We start from the raw sequence: 27,714 nt of genomic DNA on the forward strand, positions 1-27,714 counted from the left end.
AGCCTCCGGGTGCACCCCAAGGGGAGCCCCATGTAGAGAGCATTGCAGTAGTCCAGGCGGGAAGTGACGAGTGCTTGAGTGACCGTGCGTAGGGAGTCCCGATCCAGAAAGGGGCGCAACTGGCGTATCAGGCCCTTTTCTGTTCAGGAACTTAAACCATGTGATCCTGTCCTCCATTAAATCATCTTTCCAAGCAGTCTCCATGTTTCCAGTGTCTTTTCCCCCACTTAGAGCTGAACCCAGAAGGATATTTCTTTCTACAGGGAGAAACAAGAGTAGCCCCTTTTGTAGGTTACACTAGCCTCTTTTATAGATTATGTTATGTACTCTTTTATAGGTTACACTAGCCTCTTTTATAGATTATGCTATGTACTCTTTTATAGGTTACACTATATTGGCTTAAAAAAAAAAACTTTTTGTCTTAAATGTTTTTAAACCAAAAAAATTAAAGGTGCCAGTCCAAACACAGGTGATTCTGCAAACTGGCATAAAAAAACGCCTTGAATTAAATGACAAACGTTTGTGGGTCCTTTCACCTGATGGGGAAATAAAACATAAAAGACTTCCCATTCTTGCTCGCTCCCTTCACACACTTACACACCAACGAGTCCAAAGCAGGAACTTTAAAGGGGAAAAAAAAACGACAGTTTCAGGGAGTTATTTTTAAAACGCCGTTCCTATAACAGGCAGGACTGCGTGAATAACTCAAGTCTTTGTTGTCCTGAAGGTGACACTTCCTTGGACTCCCCCTTTTTTGTTCAGAAAAGGGGGGGGGAGGCAGTTTCACAACGGAGGTGGTGGCTGGCAGACAGTAATTAGTTAACCCATCCTTCTGCCTGAATCCTCCTCCTCCTCCTCCTCTCCTCCTCCTCCCTCTCTCTCTGCCCTCCCAGAACCTGTGGTTAAGAAGTTGCATGAAATCATCAACAGGTTCCTTTAAAAAAAAAAACCTGAAAGAAATTGATCATGAGGAGGGAGGGAGGATTTTAAGCTGAGCCACGTTTTCCTGCTGCATGGGGGCCACAGAAATATATATAAACGAGGCTTAAATGTGTCGAGGTCCTGTTTGCAAGCTGCTACTTCCCCGGCTATCCGATTGCCTTTCCAGCTTCTTAAGAGTTGTAACGCCGCCGGTGCAATGACCAAATTTCTGTGCTGCACGCTGCTGGTAAGTCTTTGCCTCAAGGCTGACGGTTGCTTTGGAAAGTGCAACCAAAGTAATGAGGTTATTTCTCTCTGTTTCTTTAAAGCTGTGTTTGCCTCTTAAGTCTTTAGTAGGGCTTTGGTCTGTTGGAGCAAATAGAACAGAATAAAATAGAATTCTTTATTGGCCAAGTATGATTGGACACACAAGGAATTTGTCTTTGGTATTTATGCTCTCAGTGTACATGAGGAGAATAAAATACATTCATCAAGAATAAAAAGATACAACACTTAGTGATAGACAAGGTTACTAATAAGCGATCAAATCGTACTAGGAAACAAAAACAATATAAATTGTAAAGATACAAGCAACGTGGTTATAGTAATAAGTGGGAAGAGATAGATACTAGTAAGGAAGAGAAGAATACTAGTAATACAGTCTTAGTAAATTATTTGACAGTGTTGTCAAATTTGGGGCAAGCTCCCTTTTGTTTCTAGAGGTAAAAGAAATGTTTCCCTGACTTTTTTTTTTTTTTTTTGGAAAAAGGAATATCTTCTGAACCTCATTGTATCTTCACATGACAGGACTAAAACCATTGCAAATGTCATTAGCTGGCCGATAGACCATGATTGTCTGTGTGGTTGTAAACTACGGGACAGCAAGCAAAAATCTATGGGATGGAACTGGATAGGGCAGCGGTCTCCAACTGGTGCTCCACGAGAACATTTTGGTGGTCCGCAGAAAAATTATTTGCATTTTTTATATTGCACTAAATACTATTTATCTTTTTTAAAAAATCATATTAGTGATCCGCGGGATTTAAAATCATGAATTTAGAGGTCCACGAGGTCCAAAAGGTTGGCAACCTCTGGGATAGAGCCAGTGGTGGGATTCAGGTAATTTAACAACCGGTTCTCAGCCCTAATGATTTCTTCCAACAACCAGTGTGCCAAACTGTTCAGAAAGTTAACAACCGGTTCTCCCGAAGTGGTGCGAACTGGCTGAATCCCACCATTGGATAGAGCATAGGTGTGCTTAATTTTAAATGGGTCTGTATGGATGTAAGAGGCTGCTGGATACAGAGTCAGACCATTGAGCTATCTTTCCCAGCATTATCTACTGTGTTGGGGAAATATTCTCCAGAGTCTCAAAACAGAGATCTGTCATGATATTGAGAGAAGCCAAGCACAGAACCTGGATCTCTCTCCTTCTACTGCTTCCTCCTAGTAAATAACTACAAATCTTTGGGCATTTTCATATCTAGCTGTGTATACAGAGCTCCCAGTGACATTGAAGAGAATAGAAAAGTTCCATAGATACTTTAGAACCAGTAAACGATTATATGCACCATTAAGTGCTGCCTATTCTTCAACTTCTTGAGCTGCTCTATTATGGAATTACAATGTGGATCATCTACTGAATTTATATCCCACCCTGGGAGAATCAATATCTATAAATGTAATTTATCACAGAATCAGCCCATAGCAAGGAATGGTAATGCCCTGGTGTTGTTTTGAAGCTATATATTCAATATATTTCATTTTGGGAAAAGAAAGCAAAGGCTGTTTGATAAAATAACTGCGAATGCTGCCTTTATTTCCTGCCAACTTTGTTTCATGTGTATAACCGGTGAATTAATAATATCTTTCACCGAGTCGGAAGCTTTTCAGACAATAAAAGTCCTTGAGCTCTGATTTTTATATAGATTAGATTTTGTTTTTGAATGGAATTCCATCCGATAAGAAATGTCTTGCTCAAGCCTCATTTCCCCAGTGGTTATAAAGAAAAACTTTGCAGTTGATTTGTGTTACTCCCTGCCCCAAGAAAACATAAGTACAAGATATGGAGATTAAAAAAGGTCCAACTGGACCATCTCCGTTGAAATAGCAATAGCAGTTAGATTTATATACCACTTTACATCCCCCTCTAAGAGGTTTACAGAGTTGGCATATTGCCCCCAACAATCTGGGTCCTTATTTTACCGACCTTGGAAGGATGGAAGGCTAAATCAACCTTGAGCTGGTGAGGATTGAACTGCTAAATTGCAGGCAGTCAGCAGAAGTAGCCTGCAGTACTGCGACTTTTTCCCCTTCGCTAAACCGGAGGTGGGTATGAGCAGCACGTGACGCATCCGGCCAATGGGCCATGAGTTATATCATCCCTGGTCTAGAGCATCTAGATAATTTTTAAAGACTTAATTTTGGCTGAATCAGGAAATACAGGCTCCTCTGATTGACTACTACAGGTAGTTCTCGAGTTACGACCACAATTGAGCCCAACATTTATGTCGCTAAGTGAAACATTTGTTAAGTGAGTTTTGCCCCATTTTATGACATTTCTCACCACAGTTGTTAAGCGAACCATGGCAGTTGTGCGGTTAGGAACACGTTTTTAACTGAATCTGGCTTCCCCGTTGACCTTGCTTGGTCTTAAGTGTGGAAAAAAAATGGTCATCAGTCACATTTTTTCAGTGCTGTTGTAACTTTGAATGGTCAGTAAATGAACTGTTGTAAGTTGAGGACTACCTGTATGGTGTATTTTGGCATAGCACCCTGGCAATCTTAAAACAGTTGCAACAGCATTCTCTAGTTTGGTTTCATTACCTTTATGAAATCTAAGCACAAGAAAGGTTTCACAGGGATAGAAGGCATTCATCTCCTTTGGTTTCTCATCAGGTTTTAATTAAGTCAGCCAGGTGCTGCCACCTGCTGAAGATACTGAGCAATAGGAAGAGATGATTAAAGCTACTGTATGTTGCTTCTAACATCTAATGGGGGTTCTGCTCCAGTTTAAAAGAAGATGGCTTAATATTTTATCTCGCTGTTTCAGGTAAACTCTCCTTTGGCTTGAGCCAAAGTTGGTACCTTCACAGTCATCCTGGTTTGGATCTTCAAAAAAGAATCAAACAAATCCCTCTGTTAATGCAATTTAGGATTGCATTGGCCAAAAAAGCCAATGCAATCCTAAATTGCATTAACAGAGGGATTCAATCAAGATCAAGTGAGGTACTAATTCCACTCTAATAAAGCCTTCGTAAGACCACACCTAGAGTACTGCGTCCAGTTTTGGTCACCACACTGTAAAAAAGATGTTGAGACTCTAGAAAGAGTGCAGAGAAGAGCAACCATTAGGGGACTGGAGGCCAAAACATATGATGAACGGTTACAGGATCTGGGCATGGCTAATCTAGTGAAGAGAAGGACCAGGGGAGACATGATAGCAGTCTTCCAATATTTGAGGGGCTGCCACAGAGAGGAAGGGGTCAAGCTATTTCCAAAGGCACCCGAAGTCCAGACAAGGAATAATGGATGGAAACTGATCGAGAGATTCAACCTAGAAATAAGGAGAAATTTTCTGACAGTGAGAACAATCAACCAATGGAACAGCTTGCCTTCAGAGGTTGTAGGAGCTTCATCACTGGAAGCTTTCAAGGAGAGACTGGATAGCCATCTGTAGAAATGGTGTAGGGTCTCCTGCTTGGGCAGGGGTTTGGACTAGATGAACTACAAGGTCCCTTCCAACTCTGTTACTCTGTTAAAGCTCTGTGTCAATTTCTTGGCATCAGTGTGGATATATTTATGATTGCAATGTTTCCTACATTTCAAGGCTAGCCTACAGCACTTGTACTTCTGAATGGTTCCTTATCCAAATACTAATGAGATTTGATCCTGCTCTAGTTTTTTAGGATGAACAATGCCAGGCAGTGCAATCCAAACATTTGCAGGGTAGTGATTGGGGATTTTGATGGAGGAGGTCCAGATTTAAGTACTTCAGCCCTGGAAACTTACAAGATGACCTTGAATCAATCACCCACTCTCAGGCTATCCAACTTGATACGATTATTATCATGGGGGGGAAAATGGAAGTGTTGTGTATGCTGCTTTGATTTCCTGGAGGAAAGTAAAGCTAGAGGTCAAATAAATAAATAAAATGCATCAGATTTTAATATCCGAGCTTTATCTATACAGTCTTGCCTAGTAGATCTTTGACTTCAGTGGTTACAAAGCTAATGCAGAAACATACTGATACAGAATGCAATAGAAAAGAAGTAGCATTGAAATGAATTCTGTCTTAAGTAAGGATTCTTACTTAAGACAGCCAAAGGACTTTCAGATTGATAACCAAAGTGGAGACAATAGAGATTAAACAGACACCCTCTGCAGACATACCAATAGCTATATGCTCAGCCACCGAGTCTCATTTCTGTATGTTTCCACAGAAATATCAAGTATAAAATGTTAAAAACTGTCCTACCCACATATATAGGTAGACAAATATGGGCCAAACTCCCACATGAAACCTTAGAGCAGTTGATAGAACAGGATACATTTGAAGCCATGGCTCATTATTTGCAGCAAGGTTCAGAGGGAGAAAGTATACTTATATTCTTTGCATTTTTATTGGGTTAAATAGGAAGCTACTACTATTAGGTAAAGGTAAAGGTTCCCCTCGCACATATGTGCTAGTCATTCCCGACTCTAGGGGGCAGTGCTCATCTCCATTTCAAAGCCGAAGAGCCAGCTCTGTCTGAAGACATCTCTGTGGTCATGTGGCTGGCATGACTAAACGCCAAAGGTGCACAGAACGCTGTTACCTTCCCACCAAAGGTGGTCCCTATTTTTCTACTTGCATTTTTTACGTGCTTTCAAACTGCTAGGTTGCCAGAAGCTGGGACAAGTAACGGGAGCTCACCCCACCACTACTACTATTGGTGGGCACTAAATTGAGTTAGTAGCTAATTCTTGGATGCTGTAGATTTTACACAGTCATAAAATACCTTGATGTATCCAGGTAGTAAAAGATGATGTCATTTCAAGAAGAATGTAGGCCAGGCTATCCATGAATGCAGTTTAGCATTTGAGTAAACTAGGCAAAAACTTTAGCCCCATAAGCTTCTGTCCTGGTGCTCCTTGGAGTGAATATCATTGGCTCCTTGGAGCAATAGTGTATTTCCAAAGAGAGTACTACTCCCAATAATGTTCTCCAGTAATCTGTCTCTTCTCTCCACATTCTGCATTCACCTGGGAGATGGTGATTCTCTCATGGATTGATGGGTATATATCAGTGGTGGGTTCTAAATTTTTTTACTACCGGTTCTGTGGGCATGGCTTATTTTGTGTGTGTGGCTTGGAGGTCATTTGACTAAGTGGGCATGGCTAGCTGGTCAGAGTCATTTCTGGAAGGTCCTCGCACTTACGACCAGTCCTCGCACTTACGACCCGACTCATTTGTTTGCTTTTAACACTGATCAGCTGTAGGACGGCCCTTTAAAGCCCCGCAGCAAGAGTTTAAACAGTTTTTTTTCCCTCTAGTCATCAGCTGGGACTCAGAAGGCAGCAATAGATTGGGGGTGGGATCAAATAAAAGGTAAGAATAACGTGGGTGGGGGGGGTGGGAGGGCGGGGGGGGGGGAGAACTGGTTCGGTGATGTCATATCGTCACTGCTACCGGCTCGGCCGAACCGGACCAAACCGGGAGGAACCCACCACTGGTATATATACTGTATGCTTCGCAGACTGTCAAGGGGTGTAGAAGCAGAGTAGTGAAGGAGGCACTTTTGGCAACATCTCTAATCTAGACCTGCTTTCTTCAGGATTGATCTCCCCAGGTTGTTTACTCTCAGGCAGCTCTTCTTGTCTTCAGGACTGGACTTGTCTGACACAGCAAGGCATTAGGCTTCCATTTTTCCAGGTTGTAGGAAAAAGGTCCCTCACCATAACAAGTTCTGTCCTCAACAAATGAATGTTCACTATTTTGCATCAAAGTGGCCACAAATAGACACCTATCTATTGCCATGAGTGAAGATGGCAGTATAACACGATCATGATGGCCAACTGCTCTACAATCTAGTTTTCTGCGGTATCTCAGGTCAATAGCTAGCTATGTTTGTTTCATCCTCTGTCATCTTCCCCACCTCCCTGCTACCTTATAGAATGGAAATGGCTGGACCCTCTGGTCCCATGGAACTGTCTTTGCAAACTGGACTTGAACTGGTTTGTCTTTCAAACAGCGATGAGTTCATTAGATAGAGGACTGCTCACCTAATTCCAGATTTCTGAGCTTTTCTGGAGGATGATCATAAGTACAGCTGTTATGTACAAGGGCTCTTTTCAAGATATTATAATGAATAAACTAACAAAATAGAGGGAATCCTATTTCTATAATATAAGTATTCATCATCTTCTTTTAATGACCCCGTAATCCTTTGCAGGATGGAGTCTAGGCAACTGAATGGAGCTGAGTGTTTACTGCCCGGATGCCCTTCCTGTCACCAATGCAGAGTTATATTCTCATTGTTCCCAGAAAGAGAAATATCTGCTTCTACCTAGGATCAAACTCACAGCCTCCTGATTGTGAGGCAAGAGCTCTACCTAGGCCACCGCACCACTCATTTCTCTAATATAAGTATTGAGTCAGTGAAATTGATTAGCGCAAGGTTAACAAATGAGCCAAGGAACTGTGGTCCAGCAATTGTTCCTTCAAACTAGAGAAGTAAATAGAGAAACTGAACAGTTTGGTTCAGTTTATACATATGACATAAAAAATTGCCAATATTGAGGATTCAGGTTTGTTTGTTTCCATCCACAGTCCCCCCTCCCCTTTTTTCTTCCCTTTGTGTATATGTGTGTGTGTGTGTTTTAAGATTGGAAACTTGAGAAACAAGGCCTATTTTTTAAAAATTGCTTTATCCATTCAAAAGCTTTTTCAAAACTGTATCAAGGCTTAAACGAATAACAAACTTTTCTTCTTCCCATAATATGTAATAGCTCACCGTCATGATTTGGTGGCCTTCGTTCACTTTTAAGAGCGTTGAAAAGAGGAGAAATCAGAACAGATTAATTGTTTATTAGTTATTGGCTGTGATAGCTGAACTGAATCTCTATCACCAGGACACTTATCTCCCTGAATATTAGCCAAAAAAATTAGAGGTTTGGGGATAATCAAGTTTACGTACTGCTGGTGAGCTCCCATTTGTTGGCTAGAATGAGAGCCAAACTGGATTTTTGCCTGAAGGCAATTACAATGTTCTTACATAATGTAGAAAAGCGAATGCCAGAATTTACAGATTTGCCTTGGCGCTTGCCCAGCCCTTGGCAGCTGTCATCAAAGAAAAACTAGGTTTCAGGATGTGTTTGCAATTCCAAACAGAGAATGCTTTATCTGTTTTAGTAAATCCAAGCATTCTTCTGTGGTCTGGGTGAAAAACCCAAAACCGAAGCATATAATCAATGTTGAAAAAACTAGTTTTTTATTTAAAAAAAAAAAATCACAAGGCCGTGATTGAAAGAGGAAAAAAAAAAGATACTTGAAGGAATATGGACTGAGTTGGTCATTGCCATCCAATCCGTATTTATTTCACAAGGGTAACATTGGCTTTCATTTGAAGATCAGGGGGACAACTTTTGCGAAAGTCCAGAATTCAATTAATGGAATGGAATTTTCCAAAATCTCTTCTGGCGAGGCCCCCAAAGGATAGAAGTCAAGCCTCCTTTGAACTGAACTGTCATTCATGTTATTTTGATGATAACGGTAGAGGTGTAATTACCCTTAGCTTTATTATTTGAATACTAGGCCCTATTTAACAAAATGAAATTCAGTGTAGAAAAAAAAGTAAGGTGTTACATTGAGGCAAGAAAAAAACAAATGTACAGGTACAGACTAGATGAAATTTGGCTCAACAGCAGTAACTGTGAGAGGGATCTCACAGTCCTAGTGGACAATCCCTTAAATATGTGCCAGCTGTGCGTGGCAGCAGCCAAAAAAGCCAATGCAATGCAATCCTAGGCTGCCTTAACAGAGAGACAGAATCAAGATCGTGAAAAGTGATACTATATAATGCCTTGGTAAGACTACACATGGAAAACTACATCCAGTTTTGGTCACCACAATATAAAAAAAGACATTGAAACTCTGGAAAGAGTGCAGAGAAGAGTGACAAAGATGATTTTGGGGGGGGGGGGCGGGCTGAAGGTTAAAATTTATGAAGAACAATTGCAGGAATTGGGTAGTCTAGTGAAAAGAACTAGAGATGACATAATAGCAGTGTTCCAATATTTGAGCGGCTGCCACAAAGAAGAGGGAGTCAACCTATTTCCACCAGAAGGCAAGACAGGAAGCAATGGATAGAAACTGAACAAAGAGAGAAACAACCTAGCACTAAGGAGAAATTACATTAAGAACAATCAACCAGTGAAACAACTTGCTTTCAGAAGCTGTGGATGCTCCAACACTGGAGGCTTTTAAGAAGGGACTAGACAGTCATTCGTCTAAAATATATAGGGTCTCCTGCTAGAAGACCTTCAAGGATCCTTCAAACTCTGTTATTCTGTATTCTATTCTGAGATATAGCCAGCTAGATATTTCAGTTAATTAGTTATATCATAATTCCCTGGTTGTTCTTATGATCCAAGTACTAATTAAGACCAGGTCTACTTAGCTTCTTAATCCAGAGAAGGTTTTCTAAAAAGGAAATAATAACTCTTTGTACAATACTGGAGTGTTTTTAAAAGTTTGAAAGATAACATCTGTAGTTTTTAATCAGATATATTATGACAACATTTCAGGCTAACTAATACAATGGAAGATTACTGTATATGAAAATTGGTTGAAGTTGACAGGCAGAGATGATAAAATTTGTCATAATGGTCTTTGACAAATATCTGAGATCTTATGCAGCAATAATTATTTTCTAGTAACGTGCCACTTGTGGGACCCCAGTTTCGGTGTGATAGATCTTGATCTAGCATTGTTGAAATTTTTATTTTTTTAACATACTATGATGTTGGTTTCAAAATATGGTTTCAAAATATGGTTCAAAACACATAATTCAATGTGTTAATCCAGCCAAATCACAGTTATAAAGGATGACTTAGTACTTGAGGGCACCATCAATATATTGCAATAATAATAATATAACAACAACAACAACAACAACAACAACAACTGCGCTACTTGGAACATCATACATCTTAAGAAGGTACTTGGTTGATACCTAGGATGCTGGCAGCAACCCGTATCAACCATTAGCACCAGTCAATGGTATTTGTGATGCATTTTTGAATGTTCAGTTGACTGAGTTCATATTTAATGAATAAAGATGATGATGATGATGATAATAATAATAATAATAATAGTAATAATAATAGAAGTTATTTATAATAATTGAATAATTATTTATAGTAATTGAATAATAATAACAATTGAAGTTGAGCGACTGCGGAAAAAGAAATTGTGTGTTGTCCCGATTGTAATTGGAGCCCTTGGAGCAATACCCAAAGAGCTACCCCGCTATTTAGAAATTCTAAATTTGCCAGACTTGAACATTTTGACTCTACAAAAAACCACCTTACTCGTAACAGCTTACATCCTCCGACAATACCTTAACAGTTCCTAGGTCCTTGGTTAGGACTCGAGCTGCTGAGCTATTAACCAGCCTCAAAAGCTGTGAATCTCACTAAAGATTAACTAATAATAATAATAATAATAATAATAATAATAATACCCTGTTTCCCCAAAATAAGACATCCTCTGATAATAAGTCCAATCAGGCTTTTGAGTGCATACGCTAAAATAAGCCTCCATCCAAAAATAAGTCCTCCCCAAAAATATTTAAACACAGAGCTGGGAATCAGTTAACACGACAAGAGGATCCCCATCTTGCTCCACGTGCCCCAAAATAATAAGACCTCTCCGAAAATAAGGCCAAGCGCTTATTTCAGGGTTCAAAAAATATAAGACAGGGTCTTATTTTGGGGGAAACATGGTAGGTACTTGGTTGATACCTAGGACGCTGGCAGCAACCCATATCAACCATTAGCACCAGTCAATGGTATTTGTGATGCATTTTTGAATGTTCAGTTGACTGAGTTTCATGTTTAATGAATAAAGTATATAATAATAATAATAATAATAATAATAATAATAATAATAATAACTTTAAAACTTTATTTTATGCAATAAACTTTATGAAATAAAACTTTATTTTATTTCAACAGGCTGGCCTAGCCTAACTTCCTTTTAATTGTTAATTGTTAATTTGTTTTAAAACAATAGGGGTGTTTTAGTTTGTTTGGGCCAAATATTTAATGTGTTTTTATATTATTTTTTAAATTTTGTATTATGTGTGTTCACTGCCCTGAGTCCTTTGGGAGTAGGGCAGTATATAAATCCAAAAATAAATCAAAAAAAAATAAATCAAATAAAAATGCTTTAATTTAATTTTATTAGTTATTGGACATCTCAGTCAAATGGACAGTCCAGGAAACTCTTCCTCCAAAGTATCTCCATTATGATCCTATCACCTCCCGCCAGCTGATGTGCGACCAATGTCCCCCAGGAACCTATGTCAAACAGCATTGTACAGCGTCGGTGAAGACGGAATGTGCTCCTTGTCCGGATCAATCTTATGCAGATGAATGGAACAATAATGAAAGATGTCACTACTGCAATGTGATATGCCAGGAACTGCAATACGAAAAGATCAAATGCACCAGCACCAGAAACCGTGTCTGTGAGTGTGTAGAAGGACGATACCTCAACCTTGAATTCTGTTTGAAGCACACAGCATGTCCTCCTGGATTTGGCGTCGTTCGAAAAGGTATGTATGTTCTTCTTTTCAAGAGATGATTTCAAGATTGCTCAACCATCAAAAGCTGTTTCAGGATCACTTAGGGTGAGTAAAAAATATCTTCTGGACAATTAGATGGAAAAGTTACTGCTCCTAACCAGCCAGGTGTTATGATAAAAGAGTAAACTCTGGTTTATCCTATCCTAAAGATTAAATGGGGATGCACTGACTCAGTGGCTAAGACGGTGAGCTTGTCGATCGAAAGGTTGTCAGTTCAGGGGTTCGAATCCCTAGTGCCACATAATGGGGTGAGCTCCTGTTACTTGTCCCAGCTTCTGCCAACCTAGCAGTTCAGTAGCACGTAAAAAATGCAAGTAGAAAAATAGGGACCACCTTTGGTGGGAAGGTAACAGCGTTCCATGCACCTTTGGCATTTAGTCATGCCGGCCACATGACCACGGAGACATTTTCAGACAGCGCTGGTTCTTTGGCTTTGAAACGGAGATGAGCACCGCCTCCTAGAGTCAGGAACGACTAGCACATATGTGCGAGGGGAACCTTTACCTTTAAAGATTAAAACAAAACAAAAACATAGACTAATCTAATTGAGGCAGAATTTATTGAAAAGATAGTATGCTAGAATGGCTAGCAATTGGAGTAAAGGTCACGCTAAGCAAATAACAGCACGGCATGAACTAATATATTAACTGCATTTGATTTTGTTATTTTTTAAAATTACGGTATAATTATTCTGTTTCTATTAATCAAAGAATAGCGTAGTACAAAGAATAAACAAATAGGATGGCAGCCATGACAGAAGTCTTTTGGAACTCCAACTAGGAGCCTAAAAGCTATCTAAGTAATGCCACACAAGATTTAACGTGTCCAGCAACATGAGGATATTATTTCGTTAGGTAAGGAAATGTCTGCAAGAAAACAATCAAGCTCAGAGAGCACCAAGGACCCACCCTACATTAATATTGGTACAGGTAGGAATGAATGAACCAGGATGATTAGGGAACATATGACGAACCATTACAGGAACTGGGCATGGCTAGTCTAGTGAAGAGACCTATCAGGGGAGACCTGATAGCAGTGTTCCAATATTTGAGGGGCTGCCACAGAGAGGAGGGGGTCAAGCTATTTTCCAAGGCTCCTGAAAGCCAGACAAGGAACAATAGATGGAAACTGATCAAGGAGAGATTCAACCTAGAAATAAGGACAAATTTTCTGACAGTGAGAACAATCAACCAGTGGAACAGAAGTTGCCTTCAGAAGTTGTGGGAGCTTCATCACTGGAGGCTTTCAAGAAGAGATTGGACTGCGATTTGTCAGAAATGGCATAGGGTCTCCTGCTTGGGTGGGGGGTTGGATTAGATGATCTACAAGGTCCCTTCCAACTCTGTTAATCTGTATCTGTAATAATTTAAAACCATCTGAGGCAGGAGATACGATCAGATGAAAGCAATGTCATGAGACCAACATCAAAAAGAAGTTACTAGGATATACTTAAGTAGTGGTTAGAGGCAAGTAAGAAAAAGCTCTTACTAAGCTTACTATTTTTGCCATTTGCTTGGAACTGTAAAAACAAATATCCACCTGGCTTTGAACACTTCCTAAATAAGCATGCTTAAATGAACATGATGGATGGTATATTTCTTGTGAGAACTTGCAAGAACCATCTCCTTGGACTGTTACCAAAAGGAATGTTGCTGGCAGCCGAACAAAATATTCTTCTTGTATGATAATGACTAATCTAATGGCGGTTGCAAATTGCATTGCACTGAGTAACATGATGGAGTGCCCTCTTTCATGGGAACATTATCTGAGATGCAATATTCATGGGTGATAACATTTTTCATTGGGAAGAAGGCGATTCCAGGGCCTTGTGTGCCTTGGCAGACAATAGAAGTGTTAATTGATATAGCACTAGGAAAATAATTATAACAGTATTAGGGTATCAGTGAAAGGCATCATACCTGAATGGACATCATTAATTTCCTGCATCACAAATGATCCTTGTAGAAGGAAAAAAACCAACCCAAAGCTATAAGGAGTTCTCTTGAAAGAAAATTGGCAGTATCCTGCATTTCAAAATCAGAATTAAGACCATATTAAAGGGATGTTGATGGGGAAGGAAAAATGTAATCTGTCACTGAATGGACAAATTTCAGAATTTAGACTGAAGTTAAGCATGAATACAATCTGCATTTAAAACACCCTGTACAAATTGTTGTTCAAAGCTAATAAACACTTCACAGTGGCTCATTCTGTACTACTTCCATCATTTACCATAGTTTATTGAACAGACTTTCATTTAAAGTGTGATGCATATCCTAACACTGGAGGAAACAAATACAGTAAAGGTAAAAGTTTCCCTCGCACATATGTGCTAGGTTCATATGTGCTAGTCGTTCCTGACTATAGGGGGCAGTGCTCATCTCCGTTTCAAAGCTGAAGAGATAGCGCTGTCCGAAGACGTCTCCATGGTCATGTAGCCGGCATGAGTAAACACCAAAGGCGCAAGGAACACTGTTACCTTCCCACCAAAGTTGGTCCCTATTTTTCTACTTGCATTTTTTACATGCTTTCAAACTGCTAGGTTGGCAGAAGCGGGGACAAGTAATGGGAACTCATAGTAGGTGAGTATGCTGTATGCAGCATTAGGGATACGAACCGCTGAACTGCCGACCTTTCGGTCGACAAACTCAGCGTCTTAGTCACTGAGCCACCGCGTCCCTACAAATACAGGGACAAATACAGTAGGTAGTACATAAAGAGGATTTCCTATACTGACAAAGATGTAAGCATTCTTAGAGTTCAAATCTGACATGCAAAAAAACCCAAACCCAACTTATGTTTCAAATAAAGTATTTTGTTTAAGGTATAGAACATAGAAAAATCTAAATATACTTGCACAAAGCTATTATACTTTCCATATAACATATTGGTTTGTATTGCATTTTGCTGATCTACAAATCATGGACTGGTTATTTGTGCTCTCCTATTTTATTCCTTTTATTTGAAAACTGCTGATCAGCAATAGCTTCCATGTATTAATTATTGGGCAAATAGATGGGGAAGAAATGGAGGCAGTGACAGATTTTATTTTCCTGGGCTCCCAGATTACGGCAGATGGGGACTGCAGCCAAGAAATTAAAAGACGCTTGATCCTGGAGAGTAAAGCTATGGCAAATGTAGATAGCATACTAAAAAGCATCACCCTGCCAACAAAAGTATGTATAGTCAAGGCTATGGTTTTCCCAGTTGCAATGTATGGCTGTGAAGGTTGGACCATAAGAAAGGCTGAGCGCCAAAGAATTGAGGTCTTTGAACTATGGTGCTGGAGAAGACTCCTGCCAGTCTCTTGGACTGCAAGGCGATCAAACCGGTCAATCCTAGAGGAGATCAACCCTGACTGCTCTTTAGAAGGCCAGATCCTGAAGAGGAAACTCAAATACTTTAGCCACCTAATGAGAAGGAAGGACTCACTGGAGAAGAGCCTAATGCTGGGAAAGACTGAGGGCAAAAGAAGAAAGGGACGACAGAGAACAAGGTGGCTGGATGGAGTCACTGAAGCAGTAGGCATGAGCTTAAATGGACTCCAGAGGATGGTAGAGGACAGGAAAGCCTAGAGGAACGTTGTCCATGGGGTTGTGATGGGTCGGACACGACTTCACAACTAACAACAACAAAATTAATTATTGCTGTATCTGCCTCAAGAAATCATTTTAGCAAGTTATATTTGCGAACATAGTATGGTATTTTTAACACAGCCTCATTCAAGTATAACTGGCAAGTTTGGAAAGCAACTAAATTTTGGACCTACTAAGCAAACATGTATCTTCAAGTGAATCTTGGCTATTTGGACAAATCCATGCTATTTTCATGGCAACATTTTTGGAAATCCTCTAGGAGTGATAGAGAGTGACTGGCTCAAAGTCACCTAGCTGGCCTTGTATTTAAAGCAGTACTAGAATTCATGGTCTCCCAGTTTCTGGTAATATACACGGAGGAAGACTAAAAAGAAAGAAGCACCTTAAGATATTGGCTTCATTTTTAGAGTTCTGAGGCAAAATGGAGAGAATGTTGTGAAAAAATATTCTTTTTTGAAGCTAATCTACATAACTTCTTGCAAGTTTTATGCCTCCTAATCCATTTGATCGTTTCCAGTCTGGACCAATATTTTAATGAAAAGTGCTTCCATATTAGCCTGGCTACTAATTCTGATCCCACATGGAGGCCATTGTAGCCATGGTGGGTTCTACTTACTTTACTACTGGTTTGCAACTTCTGCGCAGTTCACCCATGATGACATCGTGGCGGGTGGTGGAGCCTCCCACCGATTTTACTACCAGTTCTATAGAACCGGACCAAACCGGGGGCAACCCACCACTGTATTGTAGTTATCCTGATGAAAAGTGAATATGTTGCAGTGTTGGAGTACCAAATGAAAGATAGAATGGGTCTGCCTAAATCAGGGCTGTCAAACTCCCGGCCCACGGGCCAGATGCGTCATACACTAGCCACACCCATGCCCGATTTAGCAAAGGGGGAAAAAAAGGTCCTGATATGTCATGTGACACTGCCGTGACGACGTGAGTTTGACACCCCTGGCCTAGATAGAAGATCAACAGGATGAAGAAAAGACCACAATATTTGGGGTATTTTTGATTCAGCTGATCAAACAGAAGATCTTCTTTAAAGGGAAGTTTCAGCTATTTCTTTAAGTCTGTAATGAATCAGCCCCATAAAAGGCCCTAGGGCTGTGATGGCGAACCTATGGCACACGTGCCAGAGGTGGCACGCAGCCCCCTCTCTGATGGCACATGAGCCGTCGCCCCAGTTCAGCTCTGCTGCACGTGTGCATGTGCCTCCTACCAGCCAGCTGGTCTCTGGGTCTCTGTCGCGCATGCACGGGGGGGCGGGGCGCATGCAGGGGCCGTATGCACATGTGTGGGAGGTGGGGCGCGTGTGGGGGGGGCGCATGTACATCTGTGGGGGCAAGACACATGCGTGGCGGCTGCAGGCACATTGCATTTTGGGGTTCGGGTGCACGCGCTTTGGACACTCAGTCCGGAAAAGGTTAGCCATCACTTCCCTAGGGATTCCACAAAATTAAACCACCTCCCATTTTTAGCTCTTGTGGGTGAGAACTAAAGTTTGTCTCAATCTATGCTTCATAGGACCTAAAAAGCCTAAACAAAATTGGAAGAAATGGCCTGCATGGCATCTGCAACAGTACTTTGCCCCAGCGTCTGTTTCTCTGCATAATAATGTTTATGATGATAATATTTTCCACTGCAAGTTCCATGTGAGCATAGTGACAATAACAGCCTTTGTTCTCAACCCCAAATTTAATTTACTTTTGCAAATATTTTAATTTAAAAAAGAGCACACAAAAAACAATTGCTCTGAAAAATAACTTGATTATCCTAGGGAAGAAAACACAACCACCACCAGTAATATATAGTATCTGACATGTTAGTTTGCAATACCTTTTATTTTATCTTGGAAAATTTCATAGTTATCTAGTCACCTGAAAGTAGAATCAATACATAACCTTTACAGAGCTACCTTAATAAATTATAACTTGCCTTTAAAAGTCTGTGGAGACTCATTTAGTGTTTCCAAGTACATAAGTTACCTAATTCTATCTTTTGGTCAAAGATAACAACAACAACAACAACAACAATAATAATTCTACATCATTCTCAGCAAGGATTTTTTCCCCATAAAAACAACAAATAGATATGTATACAAGTGGGTTTGGAAAAACAACCATTTTCTTTGATTTATTACACAAATGGAAATTTGCTCAGAAGAAGCTTAAATCTATCTGATCAAGTTGGAAGCCCCAAAGCCATCTATGAAAGAGTGACCATGAAATTATAAAACGCCAGCTGGTTGATAAACTCTCCCTTTTCTGCTTCCAAATTGTGTAAGAGATTAGGGTTGTTAAGCATCAACAGGCTATAATGTAGGGTTGACTTGCTCCATGAAACTCACACGGGAATAGTTTCAAAAGCCAGCTTCAAGGAAAATAATATTTGTTGTCTGCTGAATGACACAATAGAATTGATTTCAGTGTCCAGAATAAAAAGGGGAGAATTCATTAAAAGTGTTTAGGAAATGTTTTATCAGTGGTGTTATCAGTGGGGACAAAAGCACCAGTTTCTTCATCAGCCCTTCTAACAGCTGCTATTCTCTTTGTATTTGACAACAGGAATGGGTAATAACAATCTGCCATTTTGAATTTCCCACAGTTCCATCAACTTTCTGACATAAGGTGGTGGAATATTAAAATAACAGCCTCTTTTTTGGCATGTTACTTCCTGTCAGTACTCTGAAGACACATTATGGCTCAGCAGGTATTCTGGCTCATTTAGGAGAAATGCAGAATGTGGATAATTAGGAAATGCCAAACCAGAGATCTGTGTGGCTTCATTGTCTCAAGCCAGCCAGAGACAAGATGCTGATGCTAATTTTATCCTTGGTGGGGGGGGGGGGAGGAATCATCTGATTAACTACAGTTTTGGAATTTAGGAGTTAGGTGAACTATCCAGTAACCAGCATCATCTGAATTTCTTCTTCCTCCTCCTCCTCCTCCCTCCCCCTCCCTCCTGTTCCTCCCTCTTCCTCCCAAAAGTTATTCAATGACAATATGACAATATATGGCAGTGACAATATGTGGCAGTGTGGCACTCCCAGTTTTTAAAGAAGTCATGCTTTTTCTCAGGATCATACGGAAGCTGTATAAGACAGCTGGGAAATCTTGGGAAAAGATGCAGTTGGTTTAATTAGTTGCACTTCTGATTTTATATAAACTCATATATTCCAAAGTATCTTTTTCTAATCATTGTTGAAGTGCCTAATGTTTATGATAGATGAAATAGATGGAGAGAGATGGAGAGAGATAAATTGATAGAGAGATAGAGAGAGATATATATAGAGAGATGGATACAGAGCAATAGATAGATAGAGGGATAGATGGATAGATGGATAGATTGATAGATGGATGGATGGATGGATGGATGGATAGATGGATGGCAGAGGTGAGTTTTAGCAGGTTCTGACCAGTTCTGGAGAACCAGTAGCGGAAATTATGAGTAGTTCAGAGAACCGGTAGTAAAAATTCTGACTGGCCCCACCCCTATCTATTCTCTGCCTCCCAAGTTCCAGCTGATTGGGAGGAAATGGGGATTTTGCAGTAACCTTCCCCTGCCATGCCCACCAAACCACAGCCACAGAACCGGTAGTAAAAAATTTTGAAACCCACCACTAATGGATGGATGGATGGATGGATGGATGGATGGATGGATGGATGGATAGATAGATAGATAGATAGATAGATAGATAGATAGATAGATAGATAGATAGATAGATGGATGATATAGTTTCTGGTTGAGTCAGACTAGTTTTGTATGAATCATCTGGCTGAACGTTTCATTTAAAAGCTATGTAGTTGAAAAATACTATTCTTCCTATAATAGGATTTCTTTGTGCAGTATTATTGTTTTTCATTTAACCTGGACGAAATACAAATAATATCTTCTGTCACCTTCTGAAGTGAAATAGCTCCTTTCTCTGGAGAGTTTTCTGAATTATTATTATTTTTTTTACAAAACCAAAAGATCAGGGTGAGATTTGAAACATTAATCTACCAAAATATGCTGGGTGCCAGTCTTTCCTCTTTCAAAGAAAATCAGATTGTTTTTTCATTTCTATCCTTGGTGTTGTGGCCATTAGTGAATGGGAAATTCTTGAAGTGCTATAAACAAAGTGATTGATAAATAGTTTTTTTTTTTTTAAAAAATCTCTTTCCTTTTCTGCAGGTACCCCTGAAAGCGACACCGTTTGCGAGAGATGCCCAGAAGGATATTTCTCTAATGATACATCATCCGAAGCTGCTTGTCAAATGCATACTAACTGCAGTGCCCTGAGTCTCAAATTGGTGCAGAAGGGAGACTCCACACACGACAATGTGTGCCAGGGAGAAGACAGTGACAAATTGAATCAGCAATGTGGAATCGGTGTGTATATGATCCAAAACAGAAAATACAGGTAGTCCTCAAGTTACGACCACAATGGAGCCCAACATTTATGTTGCTAAGTGAAACATTTGCTATAAGTGAGTTTGCCCTATTTTACGACTTTCCTTGCCACAGTTGTTAAGTGAATTGTTGCATTGGTTAACTTAGTAACATGGTTGTTAAATGAATCTGGCTTCCTCAGCGGCTTTGCTTGTCATATGAACCAGTTGCCGAGCATCCAAAATTTTGATTGTGTGACCATGGAGATGCTGCAACGGTCGTAAGTGTGAAAAATAGTCAGAAGTCACTTTTTTCGGTGCCGTGGTAACATTGAGCGGTCAGTAAATGAACTTGTTGTAAGTCGAGGACTACCTGTAATGAAATTCCTCATGAGTTCACAGCTGACCTGCAGTTAGAAACACAGTGAGAATTTATTTAGTGTTGATTTTGTATATTATACCTACCTGTCTAATATGCAGATTGGAAAATTATTGTCCGGTGGAAGGATTCTCATAGAGAAGAGATAGAATGGATTTATTCATTATTACCTGTGAGGAGAGAAGCAAAACCAATGGGTTGAATCTGCATGAAAATAGTTTCAGACTAAATATCAGGAGGACCTTTCTGACTGTATAATGCAGGGCTCTTCAAACTTGGCAGCTTTAAGACTTGTGGACTTCAACTGCCAGAATTCTCCAGCCAGCTATGCTGGCTGGAGAATTCTGGGAGTTGAAGTCCACAAGTCTTAAAGCAGAGCTGGCTGGAGAATTCTGGGAGTTGAAGTCCACAAGTCTTAAAGCAGAGCTGGCTGGAGAATTCTGGGAGTTGAAGTCCACAAGTCTTAAAGCAGAGTTGGCTGGAGAATTCTGGGAGTTGAAGTCCACAAGTCTTAAAGCAGAGCTGGCTGGAGAATTCTGGGAGTTGAAGTCCACAAGTCTTAAAGCAGAGCTGGCTGGAGAATTCTGGGAGTTGAAGTCCACAAGTCTTAAAGCAGAGCTGGCTGGAGAATTCTGGGAGTTGAAGTCCACAAGTCTTAAAGCTGCCAAGTTTGAAGACCTCTGGTATAATGGAAAGGAATAGAATGTCATGTGAACTAGGCAAATACAGGTATGTTCTGTCCCCGTACCACGCACACACCCAACCAGCCAGCCGAGGGTTAAATAAACTCTTCAAACACTCAACGTCAGTGATAAGGAACTTGGCAGCAACTCCGTGGCTGCCTGCCAAAAACTTTTACTCCGATAACACAGACAAAAATACACACAGTTTGAATAGTCCAGTTTGTAATTAAATCCACAGCAAATAGGTGTTGTGTCCGAAGGTGCAAAGTGCCTCACCAGAGATTAGCTTTGTCCGTCACAGAGTCCGAATGGCCACCACACTCCCTTTTATAGCCTGTGGGGTGTGGTCCAGTGACTCAGCTAATCTCTGGCACGCCTTCCCCTCTGCTGCGCACGCTTCTCCCTGCGCCTCTGGCGAGGGTCCAGCCAGCACTTATTTTCCTCGTCGCTGTCCACCTGTGGCTGCGGGGACGTGCTTGGCTCTGAGCCTATCGTTTGGCCTTCGGTGTCCTCCGGAGGCATTGCCAGAGAGGAGGGTCCTGGAGAGGGAGGCCTTGCCAACTCCTCCCCCTCACTCTCAGAGTCTGCATCTGTCGATAGCCCAGGCTCAGGCAATGGAGCCACAACAAGGTAGTCCTTGTCTTACAACAGTCCATTTAGTGACCATTCAAAGTTACAACGTCACTGAAAAAAATGAGTTATGACCATTTTCCACCCTTACAACCGTTGCAGCATCCCCTGAGCATGTGATCAAAATTCAGACTCATGGGCTCAGCTTTTGCAACCTTCTTGACAAGCAAAGTCAACGAGGAAACCAGATTCACTTAGCCACCAGGTTACTATCTCGACAACTGCAGTGATTCACACTGACATTGTGGCAAGAAAGGCCGTCAAATGAGGCAAAATTCATTTCCCAACTGTCTCACTTAGCAACAGAAATTTGGGGCTATCCTTTGGTTGATGTTTCAGACCAGAATCTGGAATGTCATCTGTCAAAAGACATTCTGGCGGATCCTGCCTTCAAAGCATGATTGAACTAAATGACCTCTAAAATTCTTTCAAATTTAGGATTCTATGAAATAAGTAACTATGAAATTGATACGGATCGCAAACACATCTTTTCAATTCAAAACAGCGTTGGGCTTTTTCTCCATTCTGTTAACCTCATTGTCTTTGCCTTTAAAAAAAAAATCATTATAGAATAGAATAGAATAGAATAGAATAGAATAGAATAGAATAGAATAGAATAGAATAGAATAGAATAGAATAGAATAGAATAGAATAGAATAGAATAGAATTTTTTATTGGCCAAGTGTGATTGGACACACAAGGAATTTGTCTTGGTGCATATGCTCTCCGTGTACATAAAAGAAAAGATACGTTCATCAAGAATGGCCTGGTTTAGCTCAACAGACAGAAGCACTGTAATTTAACACCAGCTGTCTGCAATTAAAAGTAAGATCGAATCTCGCCAGGCTCAAGGTTGACTCAGCCTTCCATCCTTTCTAAGGTAGGTAAATTGAGGACCCAGTTTGTGGGGGCAATAAGCTGACTTTGTATAAATATACAAAAGTATGAAGGCTATTGCTTAACACATTGTAAGCCGCCCTGAGTCTCCGGAGAAGGGCGGCATATAAATCAAATAAAAATAAATAAAATAAAATAAAATAAAAAGAATCATAAGATACAACACTTAATGATAGTCATAGGGAACAAATAAGCAATCAGGAAACAATATCAATATAAATCTTAAGGATACAAGCAACAAAGTTACATTCATACAGTCATAAGTGGGAGGAAATGGGTGGTGGGAACGATGAGAAGATTAATAGTAGTGCAGACTTAGTAAATAGTTTGACAGTGTTGAGGGAATTATAAGAATTATAAGAACTTTGCACAGCAACACTCTCTGACTTGTCGCAGCCTGGAGTGACACCTTCTCTTTGTTGGGGTGCTCTGTGAATCTTCTGCTGAGCAAATCTAGAGTCTCACTTCCTCCAGGGAAGCAACGCAGTGCAGCTGCTCTGTTTGAAGTGAGTGCCATCCTGCTTCAAAAGGATATTTTTATACACTTTGCCCTCCAAAGGAAGCGCTCTGTTAACACTTGCAAAGTGTTAAGTTCAAAATAAATCCCATTCTTTTTCAGTAGGGCCCAATCCCTGTTGGCCTTCCTAGGATGGTAGCTTTTAGAAAAACCATACTGAACTTTCTCACAGCAGTTTTTGACAGTTGCCCCAGAGGTTAATGTCCTGATTTTAAAGTCAGTATCTGTATGCTTTTAGATGTCACCTTGTGTGAAGAAGCATTCTTCAGGTTCATCGTGCCTAAAAAACTATCTTCCACCTGGCTGAACACCCTCATGGACAGTCTGCCTGGGGTGAGGATCAGTCTTGAAAACAGAGAAATAATTAAACAGAAGAGTAGCCTGCAAGATCAGACGTTTCAGCTACTGAAGTTATGGAAAGAACAAAATAAGGGCCATGGTACAGTCAAGAATATTGTCCAAGGTATGTACTAAAGAAAAGCAAGAAATTATGTTTACCCACTGGGTCCATTTCAGAGGTGAGTTTCTGCAGGTTCTGACCAGTTCTGGAGAACCGGTAGCGGAAATTTTGAGCAGTTCGGAGAACCAGTAGTAAAAATTCTGACTGGCCCCACCCCCATCTATTCTCTGCCTCCTGAGTCCCAGCTGATCGGGAGGAAATGGGGATTTTGCAGTATCCTTCACCTGGATTGGGGGGGTGAATGGAGATTTTATAGTATCCTTCCCCTGCCACGCCCACCAAGACATGCCATGCCCACCAAGCCACACCCACAGAACTGGTAGTAAAAAAAATTTGAAACCCACTATTGATCCGTTTATGTAAGATGTTTGTTCCCGAGTATAGATTAAATCACCACAACAGTTAAAGCGATCAGTTGAAGGTGGCCATTGTGGTTCTCACCTCAGTAATCAGAGCAGCTTCTGAGTGCATAAGCCACGTGCCCACGTTTTGTATCTTTTAGTCAGGCGCTGGAGAACTGAGTGTATGCAAGTAGGAGACCAAGTGCAAAGTAGCAGATAATTGGGTAACTTCTCCCTTTCTCTATACTACTTTGCTTTTAGTGCTCAGTAGGTTGAGGGGATTTTCTTTGGCTGCAGTATTTATAGCAGCCTGGAGCAAGATAAGAACTGTCATTCCTTATCTTTAGCATTTGGACTCAGTGGAGGTGACTACAATCACCTCCTTAAAGAGTGATTGCATTAAAAATGCTTTCAAGGTTAGGGTTTTCAAATAAATGCCCTTTTTTAAAAAATTTGAAATTAGCTTTCTGTGGCTTTCCACTTATAATAGTGGCCAAAATTGTGGAAACCTTTTGGGAAAAGTGTATTTTCTAAAACTAGCTATATAACACCACTTTTTGTTGAGTAATACCATAAAATTATATATCAATGGAAAGATAATTTAATAAAGAATGTAATGCAATAACTTTTATGAAGGATTTGCTATTAGAATAGCAGTTACAGTATAAAGAAGAAAAGTGGAACACGTAGAAAAAAAATGAGATATACGAAAATTATCACCATAGAAAAAATGAGATATACAAAAATTATCACCATGTCAGTTAATACTTAGTTGGGTAACCTTTAGCATGAATTATGTCCTTACAACGTCTTCCCATGGAGTGAACCAAGTCTTTTAGTTCTGCAGCTGTTAAAATATGAAACCAAGATTGAATGATTGCTTCTATTAACTGGTTTTATTGCTGGGTCGCTTCTGACTAACAAGTTTCTTTAGTCGGCTCCACAGATTTTCAATGAAGTTAAGGTCTGGGCTATTCCCAGGCCATTCCAGAAGTGGAATATGATTATCTTGAAACTCCAAAAAAAAGTGGTGTTATTAGCCATCAAATCTCAAAAATACACTTTTCCCAAAAGGCTTCCACAATTTTGGCCACTACTGTACTCCTAAGCATTACATAAAGATGCCATAACTTCCTCCCTGCTATTTCTCCATGAAGTTGCCTTCATGTCTCATCCTTAGTTCAGGAATAGGACTGGCTAAAATTATTATTACCCTGTTTCCCCGAAAATAAGACATCCCTTGATTATAAGCCTAATTGAGCTTTTGAGCGCATGCGCTAAAATAAGCCTCCCCCCGAAAATAAGCCCTCCCCGAAAATATTTAAATGCGGAGCTGGAAATCAGGTAAGATGGCAAGAGGAGCCCCATCTTGCTCCATGCACCCCAAAATAATAAGACCTCCCCCAAAATAAGGCCAAGCGCTTATTTTGGGGTTCAAAAAAATATAAGGCAGGGTCTTATTTTGGGGGGAAATACAATAGGTGTGTTGATATTAAAACAGAGTTTCCTCCCTTACTGGGATATCACCCAAAGCAACTTCAAGATGGGTAAAAGCAGTTAGATTGTACCATGAGGAAATGCATTAAAAAGGCAAGATCATGACAAAGGGGAGAGAAAATTTCCTAAAGGTATTGAGTTCTAGAGCCAGTTTGATGTTAGTGGTAAAGGCACTGGGTTAGAAACCAGTGAGTTGTAGTCCCATTTTAGGCATGAAACTAGCAGGGCCAGTCATTCTCTCTCAGCCCTTGGAAGCAGAAAATGGCAAACCACTTCTGAAATCTTGCCAAAACAACTGCAAGGACTTGTCCAGGCAGTTACTAGGAGTCGACACTGACTTGAAAGCACACACCCAAAATATTTTCTGACAATTTAATTTCACTTCAGCAGTGACTTTTCAGTGCTTTCAAGTTAATCTTGACTTTTGACGACTACACAGACAAGTCTGTGCATGAGTTTTTTTAGTAACATTTTTTGGGAAGTGATTTGTCATTTTCTTCTTCCTTGAGCTGAGAGAGAGAGGAACTGGTACAAGCCAGCTGGTTTTGCGCCTGGCAGGACTAGAACTCCCAGCCTCCTGGCTTCTAGCCCATGCCTTTAATCATTTCACAAAATGACTTTGGAAATGCCATCAGACACCAGGATAGTATTATCTTATGTGGTGGACATGTCCAGAAGCGAGAAATTATTGGATTAAAATTAAAACATGGTTAGAAGAAATGATACAGCAACATATGGATCTAAAACCTGAACTGTTCCTATTGGGTATCTTACCAGAGAAATTTAGTAAAAAAATTACATATTTGATTATACATGTTATAACTGCAGCGAGGATAGCATTTGTGCAAAGATGGAAAGCAGAGAAAATTCCTACAGAGGGAGAAGTAATTAAGAAAATATTGGATTGTGCAGAAATGAATAGATTGACTTTGGCAATTAAAGAAAGAGAGGAATCGGAATACTTTAAGATATGGCGGCAATTTTATTGGTTAGAGAATATATAGGGCAATGTTGTAACAAAATGAGCAAAGAAGAAAGAAGAGAAAGGAGATAGATAAATGTATTAATAGAAAAGTAAGAAATGTGGGAGAAATGTCACAATAAATGAAATGATATGATAAATATTGGAGGAGTAAGAAGAAGCACAAAAGATCTACTCAGATGATACATTGAATTTATTTATTTATTTATTTATTTATTTATTCAAATTTCTATACCGCCCTTCTCCTTTCGGACTCAGGGCGGTGAACAGCCAAGATAAAAACATCTATACAAAACATCACAGTTTAAAAATAAAGTTAAAATAATTTATAATTTGGCCCATAATTTAAAACTTGTCAATTAAAATCAATATTAAAATTTTAAAAACTAACCCTAAAATCAAGACAGACCGGCTAACTGGAAAAAATGAGTTTTTAGGGCCCGACGAAAAATCCGAAGGTCGGAGATCACTTGTATCTCTGGGGGTAGATTGTTCCATAGGGTAGGTGCCACCACAGAGAAGGCTCTCCTCCTGGGGGTCGTCAGCCGGCATTGTCTGGCCGACGGCACCCTGAGGAGGCCCTCTCTGTGGGAGCGAACCGGCCGGTGGGAGGCTATTGGTGGCAGAAGGCGGTCCCGTAAGTACCCTGGCCCTAAGCCATGGAGCGCTTTAAAGGTGATCACCAACACCTTGAAGCGCACCCGGAAGTCCACCGGAAGCCAATGCAGCTCGCGCAGGAGAGGAGTCACATGGGAGCGCCCCGTCGCTCCCATAATCCCCCGCGCAGCCGCATTCTGCACCAGTTGGAGCCTCCGGGTGTACCCCAAGGGGAGCCCCATGTAGAGAGCGTTACAATAGTCCAATGATTGATTATGTACTGTATGTTTGTTTGTCTATAAAATAAAAAACTTTTTTTAAAAAAAAATGACTTTGGGTACAAAATGAAAATTCTTTTAGAGAAATCTGAGATTGTTATAGCTATATGGAATCTAATCAGCCCAGATGGCATTGTATTCATATACTCAGATTTCCTCTTTTATTGGTTTTAATTTGTAGGGTAGATTTCAAGAAAGTATTGACAGAAAGAAGGGCTTACATCTATCAGCATTGTAGGGAGATAGGTTCAATCATATTTTTGTGACCTTAATGAAGAGAACTAAACAAATTTAATTCTCTCTCTCTCTCTCTTTTTTTAGGTATTGATCTTTGTGAAAATAATGTCTTAAAGCACATTGGCCATCTCAACATCACCCTTGAGCAGCTCCATATTCTGATGGAAAATTTGCCAGGGAAAAATGTAGGCAGAGAAGAAACTGAAGAGATTTTTAGGATGTGCAAATCCACAGAGCCAATTCTGAAGCTCTTGAATTTGTGGAGGATAAAAAATAAAGACCAAGACACCATGAAGGGCTTGATGTTTGGACTGAAGTATCTGAAATCGTACCACTTCCCCAAAACAACAATTCAAGGTTTTCGGAAAGTGGTGAAATTCCTTCACAGCCTCACAATGTATAAATTATACCAGAAGCTTTTCTTAGAAATGCTAGGAAACCAGATCCATTTGGTAAAAATGAGACGTGGGTAG

General features: G+C 40.2%; 1 protein-coding gene across 1 annotated transcript; it reads left to right on the forward strand.

The window, feature by feature from the left end:
- Positions 1-1,138: 1,138 nt before the first annotated feature.
- On the forward strand, positions 1,139-27,714 carry TNFRSF11B (TNF receptor superfamily member 11b). The gene is made up of 5 exons (XM_070940107.1): positions 1,139-1,168; positions 11,372-11,741; positions 19,547-19,744; positions 23,088-23,312; positions 27,326-27,714. Exons 1-5 carry the CDS (start codon positions 1,139-1,141, stop codon positions 27,712-27,714), a joined length of 1,212 nt encoding a protein of 403 aa, XP_070796208.1.

Source organism: Pituophis catenifer, unplaced genomic scaffold (genome assembly GCF_029215685.1).
Source record: "Pituophis catenifer annectens isolate HBS135680 unplaced genomic scaffold, rPitCat1.0.hap2 SCAF_3, whole genome shotgun sequence".
Lineage (NCBI taxonomy): Eukaryota > Metazoa > Chordata > Lepidosauria > Squamata > Colubridae > Pituophis > Pituophis catenifer.